The sequence below is a fragment of the Oncorhynchus nerka genome, linkage group LG20, assembly GCF_034236695.1.
Source record: "Oncorhynchus nerka isolate Pitt River linkage group LG20, Oner_Uvic_2.0, whole genome shotgun sequence".
Taxonomy (NCBI): Eukaryota; Metazoa; Chordata; class Actinopteri; order Salmoniformes; family Salmonidae; genus Oncorhynchus; species Oncorhynchus nerka.
This window is the reverse complement of record NC_088415.1, coordinates 26256618-26278257: the sequence shown is the minus strand read 5'-3', so window position 1 is coordinate 26278257 and position 21640 is coordinate 26256618. Positions and strand designations below refer to the sequence as shown.

The window sequence follows — 21640 nt, the reverse complement described above, 5'->3', positions numbered from 1 at the left end:
AGGGAGTACAGGAGAGGGCTCAGAACACACCCTTGTGGGGCCCCAGTGTTGAGGATCAGCGGGGTAGAGATGTTGTTACCTACCCTCACCACCTGGGGGCAGTCCGTCAGGAAGTCCAGTACCCAGTTGTACAGGGCGGGGTCGAGACCCAGGGTCTCGAGTTTGATGACGAGTTTCGAGGGTACTATGGTGTTAAATGCTGAGCTGTAGTCGATGAACAGCATTCTCACATATTCCTCTTGTCCAGATGGGTTAGGGCAGTGTGCAGTGTGATTGTGATTGCGTCGTCTGTGGACCTATTGGGGCGGTAAGCAAATTGGAGTGGGTCTAGGGTGTCAGGTAGGGGGAGGTGATATGGTCCTTGAATAGTCTCTCGAAGCACTTCATGATGACGGAAGTGAGTGCTACGGGGCGGTAGTCGTTTTCTCAGTTACCTTAGCTTTTTTGGGAACAGGAACAATGGTGGCCCTCTTAAAGCATGTGGGAACAGCAGACTGGGATAAGAATTGATTGAATATGTCCGTAAACACACCAGCCAGCTGGTCTGCGCATGCTCTGAGGACGCGGCTGGGGATGTCGTCTGGGACGGCAGCCTTGCGAGGGTTAACATGTTTAAATGTTTTACTCATGTCGGCTGCAGTGAAGGAGAGCCCGCAGGTTTTGGTAGCGGGCCGTGTCAGTGGTACTGTATTGTCCTCAAAGTGAGCAAAAAAGTTATTTAGTCTGTCTGGGAGCAAGACATCCTGGTCCGCGACGGGGCTGGTTTTCGTTTTGTAATCTGTGATTGACTGTAGACCCTGCCACATAGCTCTTGTGTCTGAGCCGTTGAATTGCGACTCTACTTTGTCTCTATACTGACACTTAGCTTGTTTGATTGCCTTGCAGAGGGAATAGCTACAGTTTTTGTATTCTGTCATGTTTCCGGTCACCTTGCCCTGGTTAAAAGCAGTGGTTCGCGCTTTCAGTTTTGTGCGAATGCTGCCATCAATCCACGGTTTCTGGTTTGGGAATGTTTTAATCGTTGCTGTGGGTATAACATTGCCGATGCACTTTCTAATAAACTCGCTCACCGAATCAGCATATTCGTCAATGTTGTTGTTGGACGCAATGCGGAACATATCCCAATCCACTTGTTTGAAGCAGTCTTGAAGCGTGGAATCAGATTGGTCGAACCAGCGTTGAACAGACCTGAGCGCGGAAGCTTCTTGTTTTAGTTTTTAATCCACCAACCAGAAGACAATTTATTTTTAAAACATTTTGATTACTATTAAATATAGTCTACACATTTTCATTATGAGGAACATAGTTAATAAATGTCCGTTTTGATCATTATAGGTCAAAGAGGTCCATATTGCTTGTCTCTCTAATCTGCTCCTCCAGGGTGTAAGGACAACCACTTGGTTGACCTTTGACCCCAGTGTATGGACGGTGCCCGGGCGGAGTGGGTACTGGATCTTGTGTTCATAACCGGCAAAAAGTACACCTGCCTAGATGACAAGAGTGCTCTCACCCCAGGAGGACTCGGGCTAGGTTCTGCATTATATGAGAAGAACTTACTGTACTGTGGCATGTGTTAGTTTAGTGGTGTTCATTTACTAAAGGGACTAAACAACTTATAACCTCACTCCTGAATTGTTTTCTGTCAAGATCTAATTTATTGATTGCTGTACAGATGTAGTATCTTAATTTGAGTCAGTTTTCTACAGCAGGAAAAGAATCGTGCAGCAACAGGAAATGTGAATTTTTATGTGGATTATAATTAAGCAATATTTTTTGTAGGGATTGGTACATTTTTCATAAGGGGAAATCAAGTCTGAAATTTCAAAGTGGAAATTACAAACTTCAGAAGCCTTTTTAAACGTTGAATATACAACAGGTTTTAAATGTCCTGCATTGCAGGAAAGTTCTCGTGATCAAATGAATATCCTACATCTGTAGGAGTCCCTGTCTTGACATCGAGGCAGTTCAAGGAATCGGACTTTGAGAAGGTGGTGGAGTTTATGATAAGGGGATCCATATTGACCAGGATGTGAAGAAGAAGACCAGTAAGAAGGGATACATGCACATAGCTGACACAGGCCATGTGGACTGGCCAGACATAGCTTATTATCTCATTGCAAACTTGTACCAAACTATAACACGTCAGTTCACTTTATTATGGGTTCAGCTTAGAGCAAGTCCAGAATGGGAGATAAAGGGAAAAGCTTGTGAGACCAAAACAGTTTGGAGGACCATGACAGAGAATGACAGTAATATATAGTATAAAGACTTGACCACTCTGTAAGTTAACCATGGTATATCCCTATCCTCCACAGGAAGCTTCCAGGACGTTAAGTCCTTCTTGCTGCAGGATCCAGGGACAGTGGCCTGTATCACTGACCTGTGCCAGAGGGTGGAGGAGTTCACACGGCTGTTCCCCATGCCTGGCTTCACTGAGAGAGACACAGGGAGACTGGACTTTATGCCCAGGTTATGATCCCATCCTTCAGCCAGATAGTGCAGTAGTTGTGTAGATGAACAAAAGTACAATCATCTAATCTGTTAGTCTTTCCAGGAGAAGAACCTTTGTTCTAATTCTGCCAGACATTGATAGCTGCTATATGGTTCATAAGGAGATTTTTGTATTCCAATTTTGCTCAATATTTAATCGTATCAAGTTACTGTGATACTACGTTGTAAATAGTGCAATTCTTGTTATACTCCTTTTCACCTGATGTGTAGAGAATTGACATAGAGATGTTTTCTCCTTCACATTTCTCTCTGTGCGAATTGAGCATGTGTATATGTCTTGTTTAGAAGAGAGGAAGAGAGGGGGCTCTGAGATTTCCTAAACAGAGCAGCATTTCCTCTGAGCGTTTCCTCTCGCTGTAGACTAGTAGTGTAGTAACGGACAAGGGGTTGCTAGTGTTGGAGCAAACAGAGGATCTCTTAGAGTCCCTGTTAGAGATCCCCACACACATGAACACAAAGTGAATATTAGTTTGTTAACCTAAACGTGTCAACCACTTTGTTTGTGGAATCTTCTGGTGGTTGTGAGAGTATGACAAATTGAACGGCTAAATGTTGTCTGTTTTTCAATACTATCTCTTTCTCACTTTCCCAGATTCCTCCATTATTCATCAGTCATTTAACATACGTGATATGTATAAGTGTGTTTGCTTGTTTGTGTTTGCATGTTTTGGTGCACAACTGCACGTACAGAACATCCATACTGTGTGTGTGTGTGTGTGTGCGTGTGTGTGTGTGTGTGTGTGCGTGTGTGTGTGTGTGTGTGTGTGTGTGTGTGTGTGTGTGTGTCTTCTCTCTATGCTTGTGCCAGAGGATTGTGCTTCCACAGTAACAGGCCACAGTCCAGCTGTCATAAAGGTCAGAGAAACTTTCAACTCTGCTGACAGAAAAACAAACATCTGCTCATCCTGCACTCAGCTCCATCTCTCCGCCAGTTTCTCACGACCTGACAACTCTGACGCACTCTCCTCTGTTTGGTTGTGTGTGTTTGTTTACTTTGTGCCCCCCCCCTGTTTTGTGGCTTTTAACCGTCCTATGGGAACTAATTTGTTCCCTTGTGTTCTTTGCTACAAGGGTCATCAGCCTGCCTATTTTGTGGTTTTCCATCCATTCCATCCAAAACAGATCAAAGTGTTTTATATGTGGACATTAACCCGTTGTATGTATGCCTCTGGATCGTCTGAGTGAGGGTGATGGAAAGAGTGCCTGCGAGTGGAACAGTACAAGTGGGTACGTGTTGCCCTGTACGCTGTCATATGTCAAGGTGACGAAGGGTGTCTGTTTTTTGGCTAGCAGTGTCTGTTGTTGTGGAGATGAAAGGCACTGCACTCTCTAATCTCACAGCTGGATATGTGTACAGTACAGTGCTCCGTTGTATGTGAGAAGAAAGAAACACCATATACCCAAAACAGCAGCTGACACTGTGTTACTGACTGATGGCCTATGTTCAGCTAGAGTTATGTTTTCAGCTTATCTCCCACTATGAATGTACACATGATTAAAAATTCACTCTCTAAATTCTAGAGACATTTTATTTGGACAACATTTCCATTCAGAAATTGAGCTTAATAATTTCTTTCATTTTGTGAAGAAATCTATGCACACTCTTGCCTGTTATCATAACGAGCACCTTCGTTGTTAGATTTAGTGACTGCCAAACTAACAATGAAGTGTTTATGATAAAACAAACAGACAAATTTAGATTTGATCATCAACATTATGGATCAATCTCCAAATATTTGTATAGAAGCATTGAGAGAAGAATACTTCACAGATTTTAATTATTCAGTGACGTTCTTCGGGCTGGACTTGGTGCCGTTAGGATAAAGGGAAGATACTCAGAATTGAGGTCCCTCCTTCTTCAGGTTCTTGTAGTCAGTATCGATGGCCACAAACTGGGGAAGAAGACAATATGGCAGGATTTACATAATTCTCTTGGCTACTTATATTGATGCAAAATATATGATTGGCTTAACTCATGCTATTGATAGGCTACATTACTATTACATTGTTGTCAAGTCAAACAAGAATGGAATAAGATGCAGTAAACACACACTTTTTGGAGTTAAAGTGTGTTTATTGCTGACAGTGTTGGCAGTACTGTACCTTGTACTGGTAGGTAGGGTCAAGCTGATTCCAGGGCTCAGGGTTGTTCTTCTTGTTCCAGCTGTACAGTGACACAGCAGTCAAAGCAGGCCGAAGTAGGACAAACACAAATGGGATTAGAGGGAACTGTGTTAGTCTGCCTACGATCAACTATTCATGGACCAGGTATAGTTTCCAAAAACTCGCAGCAGCATAGCCCGTTAGTAGTGATATGGGAATTGATGCCCCAGAACGGCACAAGAGGTGGGATTACCTCTTGTGCCTTATGATGTTAAAGGGAATTGGCATCCACTACTATATGTTTTAATTGGATAGTATTAAGAAATTGATTAAACCATATTCATTTAAAAAATAAAATGGACAATAAGGGAAATGGTAAAGAGTCTTACGTGACATGGGGCCCCTTTGCAAGACGGACCAAATACAAGGAGGCTCCTCCCATTCCCAACAAGATGAAGAATAACTGGGGCATGAGCTATGAGAGAGTAAGAAGAAAGAGGAAGATAGCATGACCATTGCATTCACTCTGATGTGAACATTTCTACATAACCTTTGTCAATACAGTGTTCCAATGACCAGCTAATCAAGCTGATTACACAGGGAGGGATCCATTATAGACTTTGCTCTGTCATTCTTTAGATCACATGACATATGATGATCCCGTTGTGTGTCTGTGTGTGTGTGCATGAATACGTTCATGCCTGTGTGTGTACTTTTCAAAGAGACTCCTCATGTGGAACTTCCTCTTTCATACTATATACCAGTGTTTCATAACTCCAGTCCTCGAGTACCCAAAACAGCACAAGTTTTTGTTGAAGCCCCGGACAAACTCCCCTGATTCCACTCATCCAGGTTGAATCAGGTGAGTTTGCCCGGTTTCAAACTTTGATCACTTTGTTGTACTATTTCATTAACAAAGACCGTGTCTGTTGCTCTCTCAAAACGTTGGTATAGCTTTAATAAGCCTATGTGAATGTAGTCAAATAAATGCAGACCTAGTTAGTAAGTAGTTTACTCAGACGTGACTCTGGTAGGGAACGCTGTGGCGCTGTCCAAGTGCTGATCCTACTACACAGGGCTGTTAGGCTAACTGGCATCCCTTGGGTTGTCAAATTTGTTTAGTAGCTCCCATTTAGACGAAAATCTGATGTAAATTCTTGACTATCTGCTGTTGAGGACATCTGAGCTAATGTATGAGATGGTAATAGCTTTCTAACTACTTCGGTCATATCGCCAGTCATTTTTTAAATAACACTGTCATTAAACAGAAAAACGAATAGCCTGTTTTCTGTGCCCCTCCTCTTTTAACAAACCATTCACCAACAACTTCAACACAAGACAAAAACACATTTTCAACCCCCCCAAAAAATGATGTCACAATTCATTAGTGAAGCCTGTTCAGGGTTGAACTTTTGTTTAATTTCAATTACCCTTGATGACACTATAGGAAACAATGTATGTTTTACTTTGATCATTTCTTGATTCCATTGAGCAACAACTGGTAGCATATTACACACCGACAACAGAAATTATGAAACTTTCATGAAATATTATAGACTACTAACTCCCTTGAGGTAATAAACCATAAAACAAAAATAAGTACTTACCCCTGGATGCCTCTTTACGTGTTCTATCGCTATTTTAAACATATTTGCTTACAGTTTCTAAACTTTTTTATTATTATATGATATTAATTTCAAGATTATTATATTAATTTTAACAACAGTAATTTGTATTGTATTTCGTTTTTGCGGACGCGTTATGCAGACACCCAAAAGCTTGTTTGAGACTATCCGAGATTAGCGGTGAATCCCAAACCAGCCCCTCGCCACTAACAACCACTGAATTTATAAATTAACGCTACGAACTCGCTCCGAGGTCCGTTGTCACGTGTTGCCGACGTAACTCGGAGGGTGACTTCCAGAGTGGCAAGGAGAGCAATAAATCCATTAACTTCGGGACACACTCGTGACTTGAATGATGCAATTCCTGTTCTACATTCAAATAATACAATTTAAAATGGTTATTTTACAAGATATATACACTCTAAAAAGAAAAGGTCACTGGAGTATCCTGTTTTTAAACATTTATTTACTAGGCAAGTCAGTGAAGAACAAATTCTTATTTATAATGACGGCCTACCCCGGGCCAATTGTGCACCACCCTATGGGACTCCCAATCGCGGCCGGATGTGATACAGTCTGGATTCCAACCAGGGACTGTAGTGGCACCTATTGCACCAAAATGCAGTGTCATAGATCGCTGCGCCACTCAGGAGCTCAAATTCATCAAGTTGAAACTGTGGGGGAACCCCTATAAATTCTTCGAAGAACCCTTTAAAAGGGTTCTTCAAATATCTAATTTTAATGGATCCTCAAAGGACCCTATGAATAACTTTTTGGGGTTCATTTTTGAGCTACCCCCCTCCTCTTTTATTATTATTAATAATACACATAACAATAAGAACAATAACACAATATTTTAGTTGTCAGTGTTTATTATGATTTTAGTGGCAAAGCAGAATAAAAAATAAATAAATATAAGGTCAACTCCCAGCAGAGTCCCAAATCCAGTGGGTATATCCTCTGGGCCTGTTGATGTTAATGTGTTGATGTTCTCCGTATCCAAAGCCAGAATGATTTTGCAGTTTATTTTTATTTTATTTCACCTTTATTTAACCAGGTAAGCAAGTTGAGAACAAGTTCTCATTTACAATTGCGACCTGGCCAAGATAAAGCAAAGCAGTTCGACACATACAACGACACAGAGTTACACATGGAGTAAAACAAACATACAGTCAATAATACAGTAAAAAAAAAAAAAAAAAAAAAACAAGTCTATATACATAATGAGCAAATTAGGTGAGAAGGGAGGTAAAGGCAAAAAAAGGCCATGGTGGCAAAGTAAATACAATATAGCAAGTAAAACACTGGAATGGTAGTATTGCAATGGAAGAATGTGCAAAGTAGAAATAAAAATAATGGTGCAAAGGAGCAAAATAAATAAATAAATTAAATACAGTTGGGAAAGAGGTAGTTGTTTGGGCTAAATTATAGGTGGGCTATGTACAGGTGCAGTAATCTGTAAGATGCTCTGACAGTTGGTGCTTAAAGCTAGTGAGGGAGATAAGTGTTTCCAATTTAAGAGATTTTTGTAGTTCTGCTCCAGTCATTGGCAGAGAACTGGAAGGAGAGGCGGCCAAAGAAAGAATTGGTTTTGGGGGTGACTAGAGATATACCTGCTGGAGCGTGTGCTACAGGTGGGAGATGCTATGGTGACCAGGAGCTGAGATAAGGGGGACTTTACCTAGCAGGGTCTTGTAGATGACATGGAGCCAGTGGGTTTGGCGACCTAGTATGAAGCGGGCCAGCCAACGAGGAGCGTACAGGTCGCAATGGTGGGTAGTATATGGGGCTTTGGTGACAAACGGATAGCACTGTGATAGACTGCATCAATTTGTTGAGTAGGGTATTGGAGGCTATTTTGTAAATGACATCGCCAAAGTCGAGGATTGGTAGGATGGTCAATTTTACAAGGGTATGTTTGGCAGCATGAGTGAAGGATGCTTTGTTGCGAAATAGGAAGCCAATTCTAGATTTAACTTTGGATTGGAGATGTTTGATATGGGTCTGGAAGGAGAGTTTACAGTCTAACCAGACACCTAAGTATTTGTAGTTGTCCACGTATTCTAAGTCAGAGCCGTCCAGAGTAGTGATGTTGGACAGGCGGGTAGGTGCAGGTCAAGCATCGGTTGAAGAGCATGCATTTAGTTTTACTTGTATTTAAGAGCAATTGGAGGCCACGGAAGGAGAGTTGTATGGCATTGAAGCTTGCCTGGAGGGTTGTTAACACAGTGTCCAAAGAAGGGCCGGAAGTATACAGAATGGTGTCGTCTGCGTAGAGGTGGATCAGAGACTCACCAGCAGCAAGAGTGACCTCATTGATGTATACAGAGAAGATGGAGTCGGTCCAAGAATTGAACCCTGTGGCACCCCATAGAGACTGCCAGAGGTCCGGACAGCAGACCCTCCCGATTTGACACACTGAACTCTATCAGAGAAGTAGTTGGTGAACCAGGCGAGGCAATCATTTGAGAAACCAAGGCTGTCGAGTCTGCCGATAAGAGATGTGGTGTTGACAGAGTCGAAAGCCTTGGCAAGATCAATGAATACGGCTGCACAGTAATGTTTCTTATCGATGGCGGTTAAGATATCGTTTAGGACCTTGAGCGTGGCTGAGGTGCACCCATGACCAGCTCTGAAACCAGATTGCATAGCAGAAGTTATGGTGAGATTGAAATGTATTAATCTGTTTGTTGACTTGGCTTTCGAAGACCTTAGAAAGGCATGGTAGGATAGATATAGGTCTGTAGCAGTTTGGGTCAAGAGTGTCCCCCTTTGAAGAGGGGGATGACCGCAGCTCTTTCCAATCTTTGGGAATCTCAGATGACACGAAAGAGAGGTTGAACAGGCTAGTAATAGGGGTGGCAACAATTTGGCAGATAATTTTGGAAAGAAAGGGTCCAGATTGTCTAGCCCGGCTGATTTGTAGGGGTCCAGATTTTTCAGCTCTTTCAGAACTTCAGCTGAATGGATTTGGGAGAAGGAGAAATGGGGAAGGCTTGGGCCAGTTGCTGTTGGGGGTGCAGTGCTGTTGACCGGGGTAGGAGTTGCCAGGTGGAAAGCATGGCCAGCCGTAGAAAAATGCTTATTGAAATTCTCAATTATGGTGGATTTATCAGTGGTGACAGTGTTTCCTATCTTCAGTGCAGTGGGCAGCTGGGAGGAGGTGTTCTTATTCTCCATGGACTTTACAGTGTCCCAGAACTTTTAGAGTTAGTGTTGCAGGAAGCAAATTTCTGCTTGAAAAAAGCTAGCCTTGGCTTTTCTAACTGCCTGTGTATAACGGTTTCTAGCTTCCCTGAACAGCTGCATATCACGGGGGCTGTTCGTGCTAATGCAGAACGCCATAGGATGTTTTTGTGTTGGTTAAGGGCAGTCAGGTCTGGGGAGAACCAAGGGCTATATCTGTTCCTGGTTCTAATTTTCTTGAATGGGGCATGTTTATTTAACATTGTTAGGAAGGCATTTTTAAAAAATATCCAGGCATCCTCTACTGACGGGATGAGATCAATATCCTTCCAGGACACCCGGCCAGGTCGATTAGAAAGGCCTGCTCGCTGAAGTGTTTCAGGAGCGTTTTACAGTGATGAGTGGAGGTCGTTTGACCGCTGACCCATACGGATGCAGGCAATGAGGCAGTGATCGCTGAGATCTTGGTTGAAGACAGCAGAGTGTATTTAGAGGGGAAGTTAGTTAGGATGATATCTATGAGGGTGCCCGTGTTTAAGGCTTTGGGGGGGTACCTGGTAGGTTCATTGATAATTTGTGTGAGATTGAGGGCATCAAGTTTAGATTGTAGGATGGCTGGGGTGTTAAGCATGTTCCAGTTTAGGTCGCCTAGCAGCACGAGCTCTGAAGATAGATGGGTGCAGTGCATGGTGATCGAACAGGTTTCCTGTTATATTCATCGGAGGTGTAGGGAATCCCAAAAAATATTAATTATACAGACGATTAACAAAACATGCACACAACAGTAATCATACCTTGGTTTTTGTGGTAAATGTGAATATAAAAAACTGTTTTGATAATGGTTTCCATTCACATACCTTGTCCATAATGTAAAGGCCTATGGGCTATTCATTGAAGAGGTAAGGGAGGAGGATGGTATATGTGATCTGCATAACGTACCAATATCAATTGACATACCTTTGTATACCTCCTTCTCTGTATACCTACAGACACATGTTTCAGTTGGGTAGTTAGGTTCCTGCAAGAACCCCCGCCAACTAAGGAGGTTCCTCGATCAAATCAAATTCAAATCAAATGGATTTATATAGCCCTTCGTACATCAGCTGATATCTCAAAGTGCTGTACAGAAACCCAGACTAAAACCCCAGACAGCAAGCAATGCAGGTGTAGAAGCACGGTGGGTAGGAAAAACTCCATAGAAAGGCCAAAACCTAGGAAGAAACCTAGAGAGGAACCAGGCTATGAGGGGTGGCCAGTCCTCTTCTGGCTGTACCGGGTGGAGATTATAACAGAACATGGCCAAGATGTTCAAATGTTCCTAAATGACCAGCATGGTCAAATAATAATAATCACAGTAGTTGTCGAGGGTTCTTGGAAGAACCTTTTGGGGCCAATTTTTAGTGCCAAGAACCCTAAGGTTCTTCAAAGAACTTTGAGGATCTTAGAAGAACCCTTATTGAACCCCTCATTTTTAGAGTGTATCCTCAGTAAAAGTACAAATGTTTATTTGGGAGGTATTTCATTATTTACATGTGTCAAGCATTGAAAACAGACAAACAAATATACTTGCCATACAATTAGACATTTGCAGTGTCTTTTTTGATTATCATACTCATTTCAAGATTATTATATTAATTTTGACAAAAGTAATTAGAATTTTATTTTTGCGTACGTGTTGCATACGTTGCGTAATGCAGAGCGTGTTTGAGCAGAGGTGATGGTAACCAGGTAAAACTCCGGAACTTAATTGTAGCAAGGACCTTAGGTTCGCCCTGACTGGGGCAAGTAAACTGAGCCGTCGGGCAAATCAATCCCACTCTAATATTGCCCAAGGAGATTGTTTTTCTGAAAACAACAAAACTAAGGAATTCCAGCATAGCCTAGCTAGTAGCTAAACCTGGGCATTGCCAAAGCAGTCATTTAAAAAAAACTGCTACACAGGAAGCTAACTTGGTCAGGGCGAGCAGAGTGAGAGCCACTTTATCCTATTGTTTCATGCCATTACACAGGCACAGAGATAACTCCTATTAGACAATATAACTAACATGGCTGAGTTTGCTTTACGATAGGTTGCATCATGTGGCGGCATGTGGACCTATATAGGCTAAATCTGTAATAAAAAAGTTACACGTGCATTAGAACAATCTAGCAACCTATGTCATCCCTATTTGTTAATTTGATGAATTCCAGTCGTTCATTTTGGATTAAAAAAAGGCATAGGTAGCCTAGCCAACAGAAGTTTGAATATAAATTAAATTTGATCATTCACATTTTCTCTTAACATAAATACATTGGCTTAGGCTATACACACATTACATTGCCGTTTCTTTTCCCTGGACCAGATGGGACAGGACGCATAGTAGGCTACAGTTGATCAGACTGATAGCCTACAGCATGCCCTATAACACAATATATAAACACATCTTACAAAACAGTATACCAAATAACACTACACAACCTTTTTACACTGGGGTATTTATACATTTAGGCCTCAACAAAAATACCAAAGGCTTCAAAAGCATTTAGGGTTTGCTTTGCTGAAACAGTATGTCAGATCGCTAATGTTTATATGTACTGTAGGCTGCTACAACATTTTGGTAAAGAGTTTTTACTTGTGTCTGTCGGAAGTGAGTTATTTTAACACTTGCTAAAATAATGCTAGTGGAAAGGGAGAGCCCAGTCTGTTTTCTATAGACGTGTGCATAGCCGCAGGAAGTAAGGTTGCTGAGGGTGCTGCAGCATCCACTGAAAAATCTGAATTTCAAAAATATATTCATACATTTCATTTGTTTTATTAGCGGACTGATATAGACATCTGTAGTGAAGGCAAAAACATCTTTCACATCTCTGCTTTGGCAAAAAAAAAAGGTACTTGTATAATTAAGAACCATATCTTGCAGGATTCAATAGTTGGAATTGTAAGAGTTGTTGACCTGTCCCTTCTCTGTGATGTCATTCGAATGGCACCCAGAAAGAACAAAACCCTGTCCTGAAATATTTACATCAAAAGGTGCAAAGTTATGGGCAAAGACACCAAACATCCACATCAAACTAAAAAATGTTCTTAATCAAATAACATGGAAAACAACCACTTTTCGAACAGTATTCATTTACCATATTTACAAATCACTTAATGTAAGTGTACATTACTGTATTGTAGCCTAAATGTTAGGTTTGTACCTGTAGACTTTCCATCACCATGAAGAAAAACTATGCACAATACAGTAATTGAATACATTGACACATCAAGTGGTTTGTGATGATTAGATGTAATGATGTGTCTCAGTTGGTAGAGCATGGTGCTTGCAACGCTAGGGTTGTGAGTTCGATTCCCACAGAGGAGCAGTATGAACATTTATGCACTCACTACTGTAAGTTGCTCTGGATAAAAGCATCTACTAAAAGGTTAAAGGCATGAATAGACTATTTCAGTTTAAAAATATGTTTCATTTGCAAAGTTTTTCAAGAATTATCAGATCAGCTGTTTTGATCTGATAAGTATTATAAGCGCAGAAATCGACCCTGCCGCACGAGCATGCTTTTGCGGCACAGTCGATAGCGCGCCGGACCTCGGGCTATAGAACGTCCAGGGTTCGAGACCTGCTCCCTGCCTGTTTCATTACATTGGTGTCGGAAGGGATCGGACCTGCATCCACGATAGTGCGTGTGCTTGGCCGGTGAGCGCGTTCCTGTAAGACGTAGAGTCGTAAGCTAGCGCGAGGACGCGCTCTTTGAAAGGAGGGAGTAGTGTAAGGACCCTGGGTTTATAACCTCGGAAATCGACGAGCGGCACGAGCATGCTTTTGCGGCACAGTCGATAGTGCGCCGGATCTTGGGCTCGAGACCTGCTCCCTGCTGTTTCATTACAGTATCATACTCAAGTTACAAATGCTGGTGAACAATCAAATACATATAGTATTTTTTTCTCTCACAAAAGTAGTGCACTGGGCCTTTACTAGTCCTGTATTAGTGGACCCATACAGACATTTTCACCGCTGGCAATGTTTTTTCGTTCCTGCATTGCCTACCCCCAAACTACTTCCCGCTGCTATGTTTGTGCGTCGTCAGCTGTTTATTCACCGGTACCCGCTAGCAATTGCTAATAACCCATCCACAACCTTCCGACTATATGTGATGAAGTGAAAATCTGAGGCCCGCACCCGACCCTAAACCGCTAATAGCCTATAGTGCTGTAGAATACAGTCAGAGATGACAGAACAATTTTTGGAATAGGTGTAGGATTTTTTGTTGTTGCCTGATTTAGATAGGTTATGTTTCTCCTTATAATTTCAGACATTTTGGTAGGCTATTTCTTAGTCAATGTGTCTATAATTAGACACATGCCGCCTCTCTTCTGTCGTTACATGTTGCCTAGTCCAAGACTAAATAAACCCTTGCTCACCAGAATCATGTCATACATCGATAGAATTTATGCTTCAATCTAGTTGACACCAGTAAAGTGTTCTCTGTCATTGCTTCTTTCGCGGAGCAAGGGCTTTTAGGGATCAGGAGAAAATGCAATAACAAACAAAATGGTCAAATTATGTCAGGTTGACTGGTTGTAAGGAAATAGAAAGCTGTGAAAACGACCCAACATGAAGATATTTCTGATAAGATTTCAGTTTGGCTTGGATGCATATTTTATGTGGTTGAAATAGGCAACTATCTGCTTTTATGATTCTGATAAAGATAGGACCTCAACAGAAAGTATCTAACCGAACATATTCTCCACTCCTGTCCCCAGGTCTAAATTTAAGCTACATTTGGTGTAATTGTACTGCAAGAAATGCTTAATTCGGCAGGAGTTAATATTGCGGCTATGTGAGTGGTTGTAGACCTACAGACAGTGTCCAGATTTCGGTTTCCATTTAACCCATCTGAACAGAATTTGCATAGCGCCTCACAATCATCACACATAACATAGCCTGCTATCATTCTCTTTTACCACTTCACCAAATCTTTCCCAAACATTACTTTCCAGGTCGTCCATTCTCTTTATTTTCATCTCTACATTTCTCAGCGTTTCTCTTATTCAATTAAACTCCAATATTGTATTTTTCCTCCGTGGATGGATTTTTCGTCAGAGGGTGAATGGCACACATACACAATCCACAAGTGCCTTTGAACGGGGTATGGTAGTAGGTGCCAGGCGCACTGGTTTAAGTGTGTCAAGAACACACTTAAATCAGTGTATTAAAGTATTCAACAGTTTAGTATTTGGTCCCGTATTCTTAGCGCGCAATGACAACATCAAGCTTGGGACGACAAACGTATTGGATGCATTTGCCGTTTGATTTGGCTGTGTTTCAAATGATGTTGTGCCCAATAGAAATGAATGGTAAATCATTTATTGTGTTATTTACATTTTTAAATAGAATAGAATGGGTTTCTGAACACTTCTACATTCATGTGGATGCAACCATGATTACGGGTAACCATGAATGAATCGTGAACTCCAAATGTCAAATCCAAAATGCTGGAGTATAGAGCCAAATTAAAAGTTTTAGCTTGACTGTCCAAATAATTACTATATCTAGGAGAGTGTAATCATGCATACTTACAGAGATGGACAGGTCTGGTCAATGTAGAGCTAATACTGCTAGTGCATGGAATGAAACAGCAGGGGAACAGTAGGCAAGAGGTCTGTGGTAAACACCAATTAAACATCTATGAAAGGACAGAACTAGCATCCTTCACCTTTGATACATTTCTTGTTTTTACCCACCAACCCAAGTGGGCTCCAGAGTGGCACAGTGATCTAAGGCAGGGGTTGTAGTGATGCTAGGGGCGTCACTACAGACCCTGGCTCGATTTCAGGCTGTATCACAACCGGCCGTGATTGGGAGTCCCATATGGCGGTGCACAATTGGTCCAGCGTCTTTCGGGTTAGGGTTTGGTAGGTGTAGGCCTTCATTGTAAATAATCATTTGTTCTTAACTGACTTGCCTAGTTAATAGAGGACAACTTTATTTTAAAGCTTTATTTTGATTCATATAAAAATGTGTTTATATCTTTTATTATCTAGGCCTCCACATTTCCAAAATTTAGCACATAGTTCATAATTGCCAGTTATGACAATAAGAGGTCACAGAGATCCTTACTGCTTGTCTCTCTAATCTGTTCCTCTAGGTGGTACAGACAACCACCTCTTCCTGGTTGACCTTCAACCCTGGGTGTGGACTGTGCCGGGCAACTCATAACTTCACTCCTCAATTGTTTTCTGCGCAGTAGTTGTATAGATGAACAATTGACAAATACAATTATCTGTTTGAAAAATAGTTACTCATCCTCTTCCTCTGTCCTAAAAAGGATGGAGGAATGAGCTTTTGAACTCTAATTCTGCAGACTTTGATAGGTGCACTAGGGTTCATAATTAGATGTTTTATTCCAATGTTGCACAATACGATCTTGTTAGTACAATTGTGATCATATTCCTATTAAAGGGGATATCAGAGGTTGCAACATCCATTTTTGGACTTATAAATGATTTGTATATGTACCCATTGATTCTTGAAGACTGCACATTAGTTTACAAATGCCCCATGAGCCTAGTTCAACTGCCGTACCCCATCAGAATCCAAAACATAAGCTTGTTTTACTCCAATGTCTGTAAACAAAGTAAATGTAAACAAACACTATATAGCCTCAAAACATGGTTAAATCTATCATTTTGATACAATGGATCAAATCAAATTTATTTAAATAGCCCTTCGTACATCAGCTGATATCTCAAAGTGCTGTACAGAAACCCAGCCTAAAACCCCAAACAGCAAGCAATGCAGGTGTAGAATCCCAGTGGAAAGGGGAACCGGCCAGGCAGAGACAGCAAGGGCGGTTAGTTGCTCCCAAGGGCGGTTAGTTGCTCCAGGGCCTTTCCATTCACCTTCACACTCCTGGGCCAGACTACACTCAAGCATATGACCCACTGAAGAGATGAGTCTTCAGTAAAGACTTAAAGGTTGAGACCGAGTTGCGTCTCTCCCATGGGCAGGCAGACCATTCCATAAAAATGGAGCTCTATAGGAGAAAGCCCTGCCTCCAGCTGTTTGCTTAGAAATTCTAGGGACAATTCTTGTGGGACCAAATCAGAGAGATAGGTAGGAGCAAGCCCATGTAATGCTTTGTAGGTTAGCAGTAAAACCTTTTAATCAGCCCTTGCCTTGACAGGAAGCCAGTGTAGGGAGGCTAGCACTGGAGTAATATGATCAAATGTTTTGGTTCTAGTCAGGATTCTAGCAGCCGTATTTAGCACTAACTGAAGTTTATTTAGTGCTTTATCCGGGTAGCCGGAAAGTAGAGCATTGCAGTAGTCTAACCTAAAAGTAACAAAAGCATGGATACATTTTTCTGCATAATTTTTGGACAGAAAGTTTCTGATTTTTGCAATGTTAATAACTAGGGGGCAGTATTTTCATTTTTGGAAAAATAACGTTCCCAATGTAAACGGGCTATTTTGTCAGGACAAGATGCTAGAATATGCATATAATTGACAGCTTAGGATAGAAAACACTCTAAAGTTTCCAAAACCGTACATTTTTTGTCTGTGAGTATAACAGAACTCATATTGCAGGCGAAAGCCTGAGAAAAATCCAATCCGGAAGTGACTCATGTTTTGAAAGCTCTGCATTCCGATGTGTCCCTATTGAGCAGTGAATGGGCTATCAACCAGATTCCCTTTTCTACGTATTCCCCAAGTTGTCTACAGCATTTTGACATAGTTTCACGCATTTATGTTGAAGAATGAGCGTAAGCGACTATATTGCGTAAGTGGTCACCTGATGGCTCTCAGAGTGATTCTTGCGTAAAATACAGAGGTAGCCATTTTCCCTCTCGGTCCTACTGAAAATACAGCTGTCCCGGTGGATATATTATCAAATAGATATTTGAAAAACACCTTAAGGATTGATTATAAACAACATTTGCCATGTTTCTGTCGATATTATGGAGCTAATTTTGAATATTTTTCAGCGTTTTAGTGACCTTAATTTCCGGTTGATTTCTCAGCCAAACGTGAAGATCAAACGGAGCTATTTCGCCTACAAAAATAATATTTAGGGAAAAAAGGAACATTTGCTATCTAACTGGCAGTCTTGTGAGTGAAAACATCCAAAGCTCATCAAAGGTTAACTATTTAATTTGATTGCTTTTCTGATTTTCGTGACCAGGTTGCCTGCTGCTAGCTAGGCAAAATGCTATGCTAGGCTATCGATAAACTTACACAAATGCTTGTCTTGCTTTGTCTGTAAAGCATATTTTCAAAATCTGAGATGACAGGATGATTAACAAAAGGCTAAGCTGTGTTTCAATATATTTCACTTGTGATTTAATGAATCGGAATATTTTCTAGTAATATTTATGTCCGTTGCGTTATGCTAATTAATTGTCAGATGATGATTACGCTCCCGGATCCGGGATGGGTCGTTACAACATTAAGTAGATGGAAAAAAGCTGTCCTTGAAACAGTCTTGATATGTTCGTCAAACGAGAGATCAGGGTCCAGAGTAACGCCTAGGTCCTTCACAGTTTTATTTGAGACGACTGTACAACCATTAAGATTAATTGTCAGATTCAACAGCAGATCTCTTTGTTTCTTGGGACCTAGAACAAGCATCTCTGTTTTGTCCGAGTTTAAAAGTAGAGAGTTTGCAGCCATCCACTTCCTTATGTCTGAAACACAGGCTTCTAGTGAGTGCAATTTTGGGGCTTCACCATGTTTCATTGAAATGAACAGCTGTGTGTCATCCGCATAGTAGTGAAAGTTAACATTATGTTTTCGAATGACATCCCCAAGAGGTAAAATATATAGTGAAAACAATAGTGGTCCTAAAATGGTCTGTCCTTCCATCCATAGCTTTGTATATGAATTTCACTGAAGTAGAGACAGGGAGGACACTGTTATTGTTTCTACTGCTGATTTCCCCTTTAACCTATGTCATAATGTAATTGCCCTAAATGGGAGATAATTGTTATAGCTTATTGTTATTTCCTCCTTCTCTCTGTGTGATATTGTTATGATATGGGGGGGGTAGCATGAGGCACATAGATAGACAACATACTACACTTCCACACCTCATCCCTAGGGGCAGCAGAAACCGGTTTAAGTGATGTGCTCTGCCGGGAAACATTGATAATTACTCAGGTGTGGGCCATAAGGATGATTGGCAGTCCGGGAGAAGAGGATGCTAGAAGCCTCTCAGCCGGCCTATATTTGTTTCTTTGTGTTAGTTGACCTATTTGTTGGGCATGCCTTTTTGTAGTTTGGTTTTTGTACATATTTATTTTGCCACCATGAACATATAAGTAATCTGCTTGGACTGGCCAACCAAGAGAGCAACATCAGTGATTGCTGCTGGTGATTCTCTGATCCACGCTACGCAGATGACACCATTCTGTATACATCTGGCCCTTCTTCTGACACTGTGTTAACAAACCTCCAAACAAGCTTCAATGCCATACAACACTCCTTCCGTGGTCTCCAACTACTTTTAAATGCTCGTAAAACTAAATGCATACTCTTCAACCGATCGCTGCCCACCCAACTAGCATTGGGTGGCAGGGTAGCCTAGTGGTTAGAGTGTTGGACTAGCAATCAGAAGGTTGCAAGTTCAAATCCCTGAGCTGACAAGGTACAAATCTGTCATTCTGCCCCTGAACAGGCAGTTAACTCACTGTTCCTAGGCCGTCATTGAAAATAAGAATTTGTTCTTAACTGACTTGCCTAGTTAAATAAAGGTAAATAAAAATCACTACTCTGGACGGTTCTGACTTAGAATATGTGGACAACTACAAATAACTAGGTGTCTGGTTAGACTGTAAACTCTCCTTCCAGACTCACATTAAGCATCTTCAATCCAAAATTACATTTAGAATCAGCTTCCTATTTCACAACAAAGCATCCTTCACTTATGCTGCCAAACATACCCTCGTAAAGCTGACTATCCTACCGATCCTTGACATTGGCGATGTCATTTAGGGGCGGCAGGTAGCCTAGTGGTTGGAGCATTGGACTAGTAACTGAAAGGCTATTTACAGATGGGCTGTGTACAGCTGCAGCGATCGGTAAGCTGCTCAGATAGCTGATGCTTAAAGTTAGTGAGGGAGATATAAGTCTCTAACTTCAGCGATTTTTGAAATTTCGTTCCAGTCATTGGCAGCAGAGAACTGTAAGGAAAGGCGGTCAAAGGAGCGCGTGCTACGGGTGGGTGTTGCTATGGTGACCAGTGAGCTGAGATAAGGCGGAGCTTTACCTAGCAAAGACTTATAGATGACCTGGAGCCAGTGGGTCTGGCGACGAATATGTAGCGAGGGCCAGCCGACGAGAGAATACAGATCGCAGTGGTGGGTGGTATATGGACCTTTGGTGACAAAACGGATGGCACTGTGATAGACTGCATCCAGTTTACTGAGTAGAGTGTTGGAGGCCTATTCTAGATTTAATTTTGGATTGGAGATGCTTAATGTGAGTCTGGAAGGATAGTTTACTGTCTAGCCAGACACCTAGGTATTTTTAGTTGTCCACATATTCTAAGTCACATGTTTTTGGGAGCGTTTGACAGTGATGAGGGGTGGTCGTTTGACCCCGGACCCATAGCAGATGCAGGCAATGAGGCAGTGATCGCTGAGATCTTGATTGAAAACATTAGAGGTGTATTTGGAGGGCAAGTTGGTCAGGGTAATATCTATGAGGGTGACCATGTTTACGGATTTAGTGTTGTACCTGGTGGGTTCCTTGATAATTTGTGTGAGATTAAGGGCATCTAGTTTAGATTGTATGACGGCCGGGGCGTTAAGCATATCCCAGTTTAGGTCACCTAACAGAACGAACTCTGAAGATATATGGGGGGCAATCAATTCATATATGTTGTCAAGGGCGCAGCTGGGAGCTGATTGGGGTCTATAACAGGTGGCAACAGTGAGAGACTTATTTCTGGAGAGATTAATTTTTAAAATTAGAAGCTCAAACTGTTTGGGCATCGACCTGGAAAGTATGACAGAACTTTGCAGGCTATCTCTGCAGTAGATTTCAACTCATCCCCCTTTGGCAGTTCTAACTTGACAGAAAATGTTATGTTTTTGCTGTTGTTGCAGCTGTTTTTATTAACGCTATTTGAAGGGGTTGGTCAGTGACACATGTTTAATATTACATAAACATAACATGTCAAATGTGCCATGACTTAATGTGTTGTTTTTCCTCTTTAATGTGCAAGGTACTGGATTGTTCTTACATCTACTACTAAAGTTAAAAAGCATTATAGATTGGTGTAACATGGGCAAAAACAATTTCCTTCCACCATATTTTTTGCACCAGTCTAGGAGCTTATCCTTTAAATCAAATTCACATTAGGATTGTTTTATAATTGAATCATTACCAAACCTATTTCCTGTGCAAAATATACATGTTTTTATCAAACTGAAACTAAATAAAACTTGTAAATCAAGTCTGAAAACAAGCTGAAACTAAACTGAATTTCAAATAAAACTCTAGAATAGAAATAAAAACAAATAATACATTACAAAACTATAATAACCTTGTTATGCACATATCAAATCTGGTTACGTCACCTTATTTATTAGCTAGGTCTAGATCTAAGGAGTGCAGCACAGTCAGTAGGTTAGTTATTGGTTTTGTAACTGTGATTTTGTGTAGATGGAGGATGTGGCCTTCAGAGTTCTTAAACAGAGAAGCATTTCCTCTGGCATTTCCTCTTGCTGTAGACTAGTACTGTAGTAATGGACAAGGGGTTGCTAGAATTAGAGCAAACAGAGGATCTCTTAGAGCCCCTGTTAGATAACACCACACACATGAACACAAAGTAAACATAAATATTATTTTGTTGACCAAAACGTGCCAACCATCTTATTTATGGAATCTTGTGGTGGTTGTGAGAATGACATAACTTGATTTTCTCAATGTGTCTTGTCTCGTGACTTGTCTGTTTATTTAGAAAATTGTCTTTCTCCCTTTCCCAGATTCTTCTGTTGTTCATCAGGGAAGATAATGTTTTTCAGCTCTATTACTTTTTACTGCAATACTGTATGTAATACCCTGTTAAAATCATGTATTAGAAACACTACGTTGTCGTACAGCCTTTGCTGTTGAGCCGATGTTGATTTGCATTGCATCAAACAAACGTGTTACTTTCATGTGAAAACTTCAAAAAGATGACCTGTCAATAATTTAAGAATCACGTTTGGTTGAGTTCTTTAGTGTGCTG

At 41.2% G+C, this 21640-nt stretch overlaps 1 protein-coding gene across 1 annotated transcript; it reads right to left on the bottom strand.

Annotated features, from left to right (window-relative positions):
• Positions 1–4022: 4022 nt before the first annotated feature.
• Positions 4023–6439, bottom strand: LOC115102157 (NADH dehydrogenase [ubiquinone] 1 alpha subcomplex subunit 4-like 2). The gene is made up of 4 exons (XM_029621787.2): positions 6222–6439; positions 5004–5089; positions 4615–4675; positions 4023–4403 (listed from the first exon to the last, which is right to left on the bottom strand). The coding sequence occupies exons 1-4, from the start codon at positions 6261–6263 to the stop codon at positions 4347–4349; spliced, it is 246 nt and encodes an 81-aa protein (XP_029477647.1). The 5' UTR covers positions 6264–6439; the 3' UTR covers positions 4023–4346.
• Between the last annotated feature and the right edge of the window lie 15201 nt (positions 6440–21640).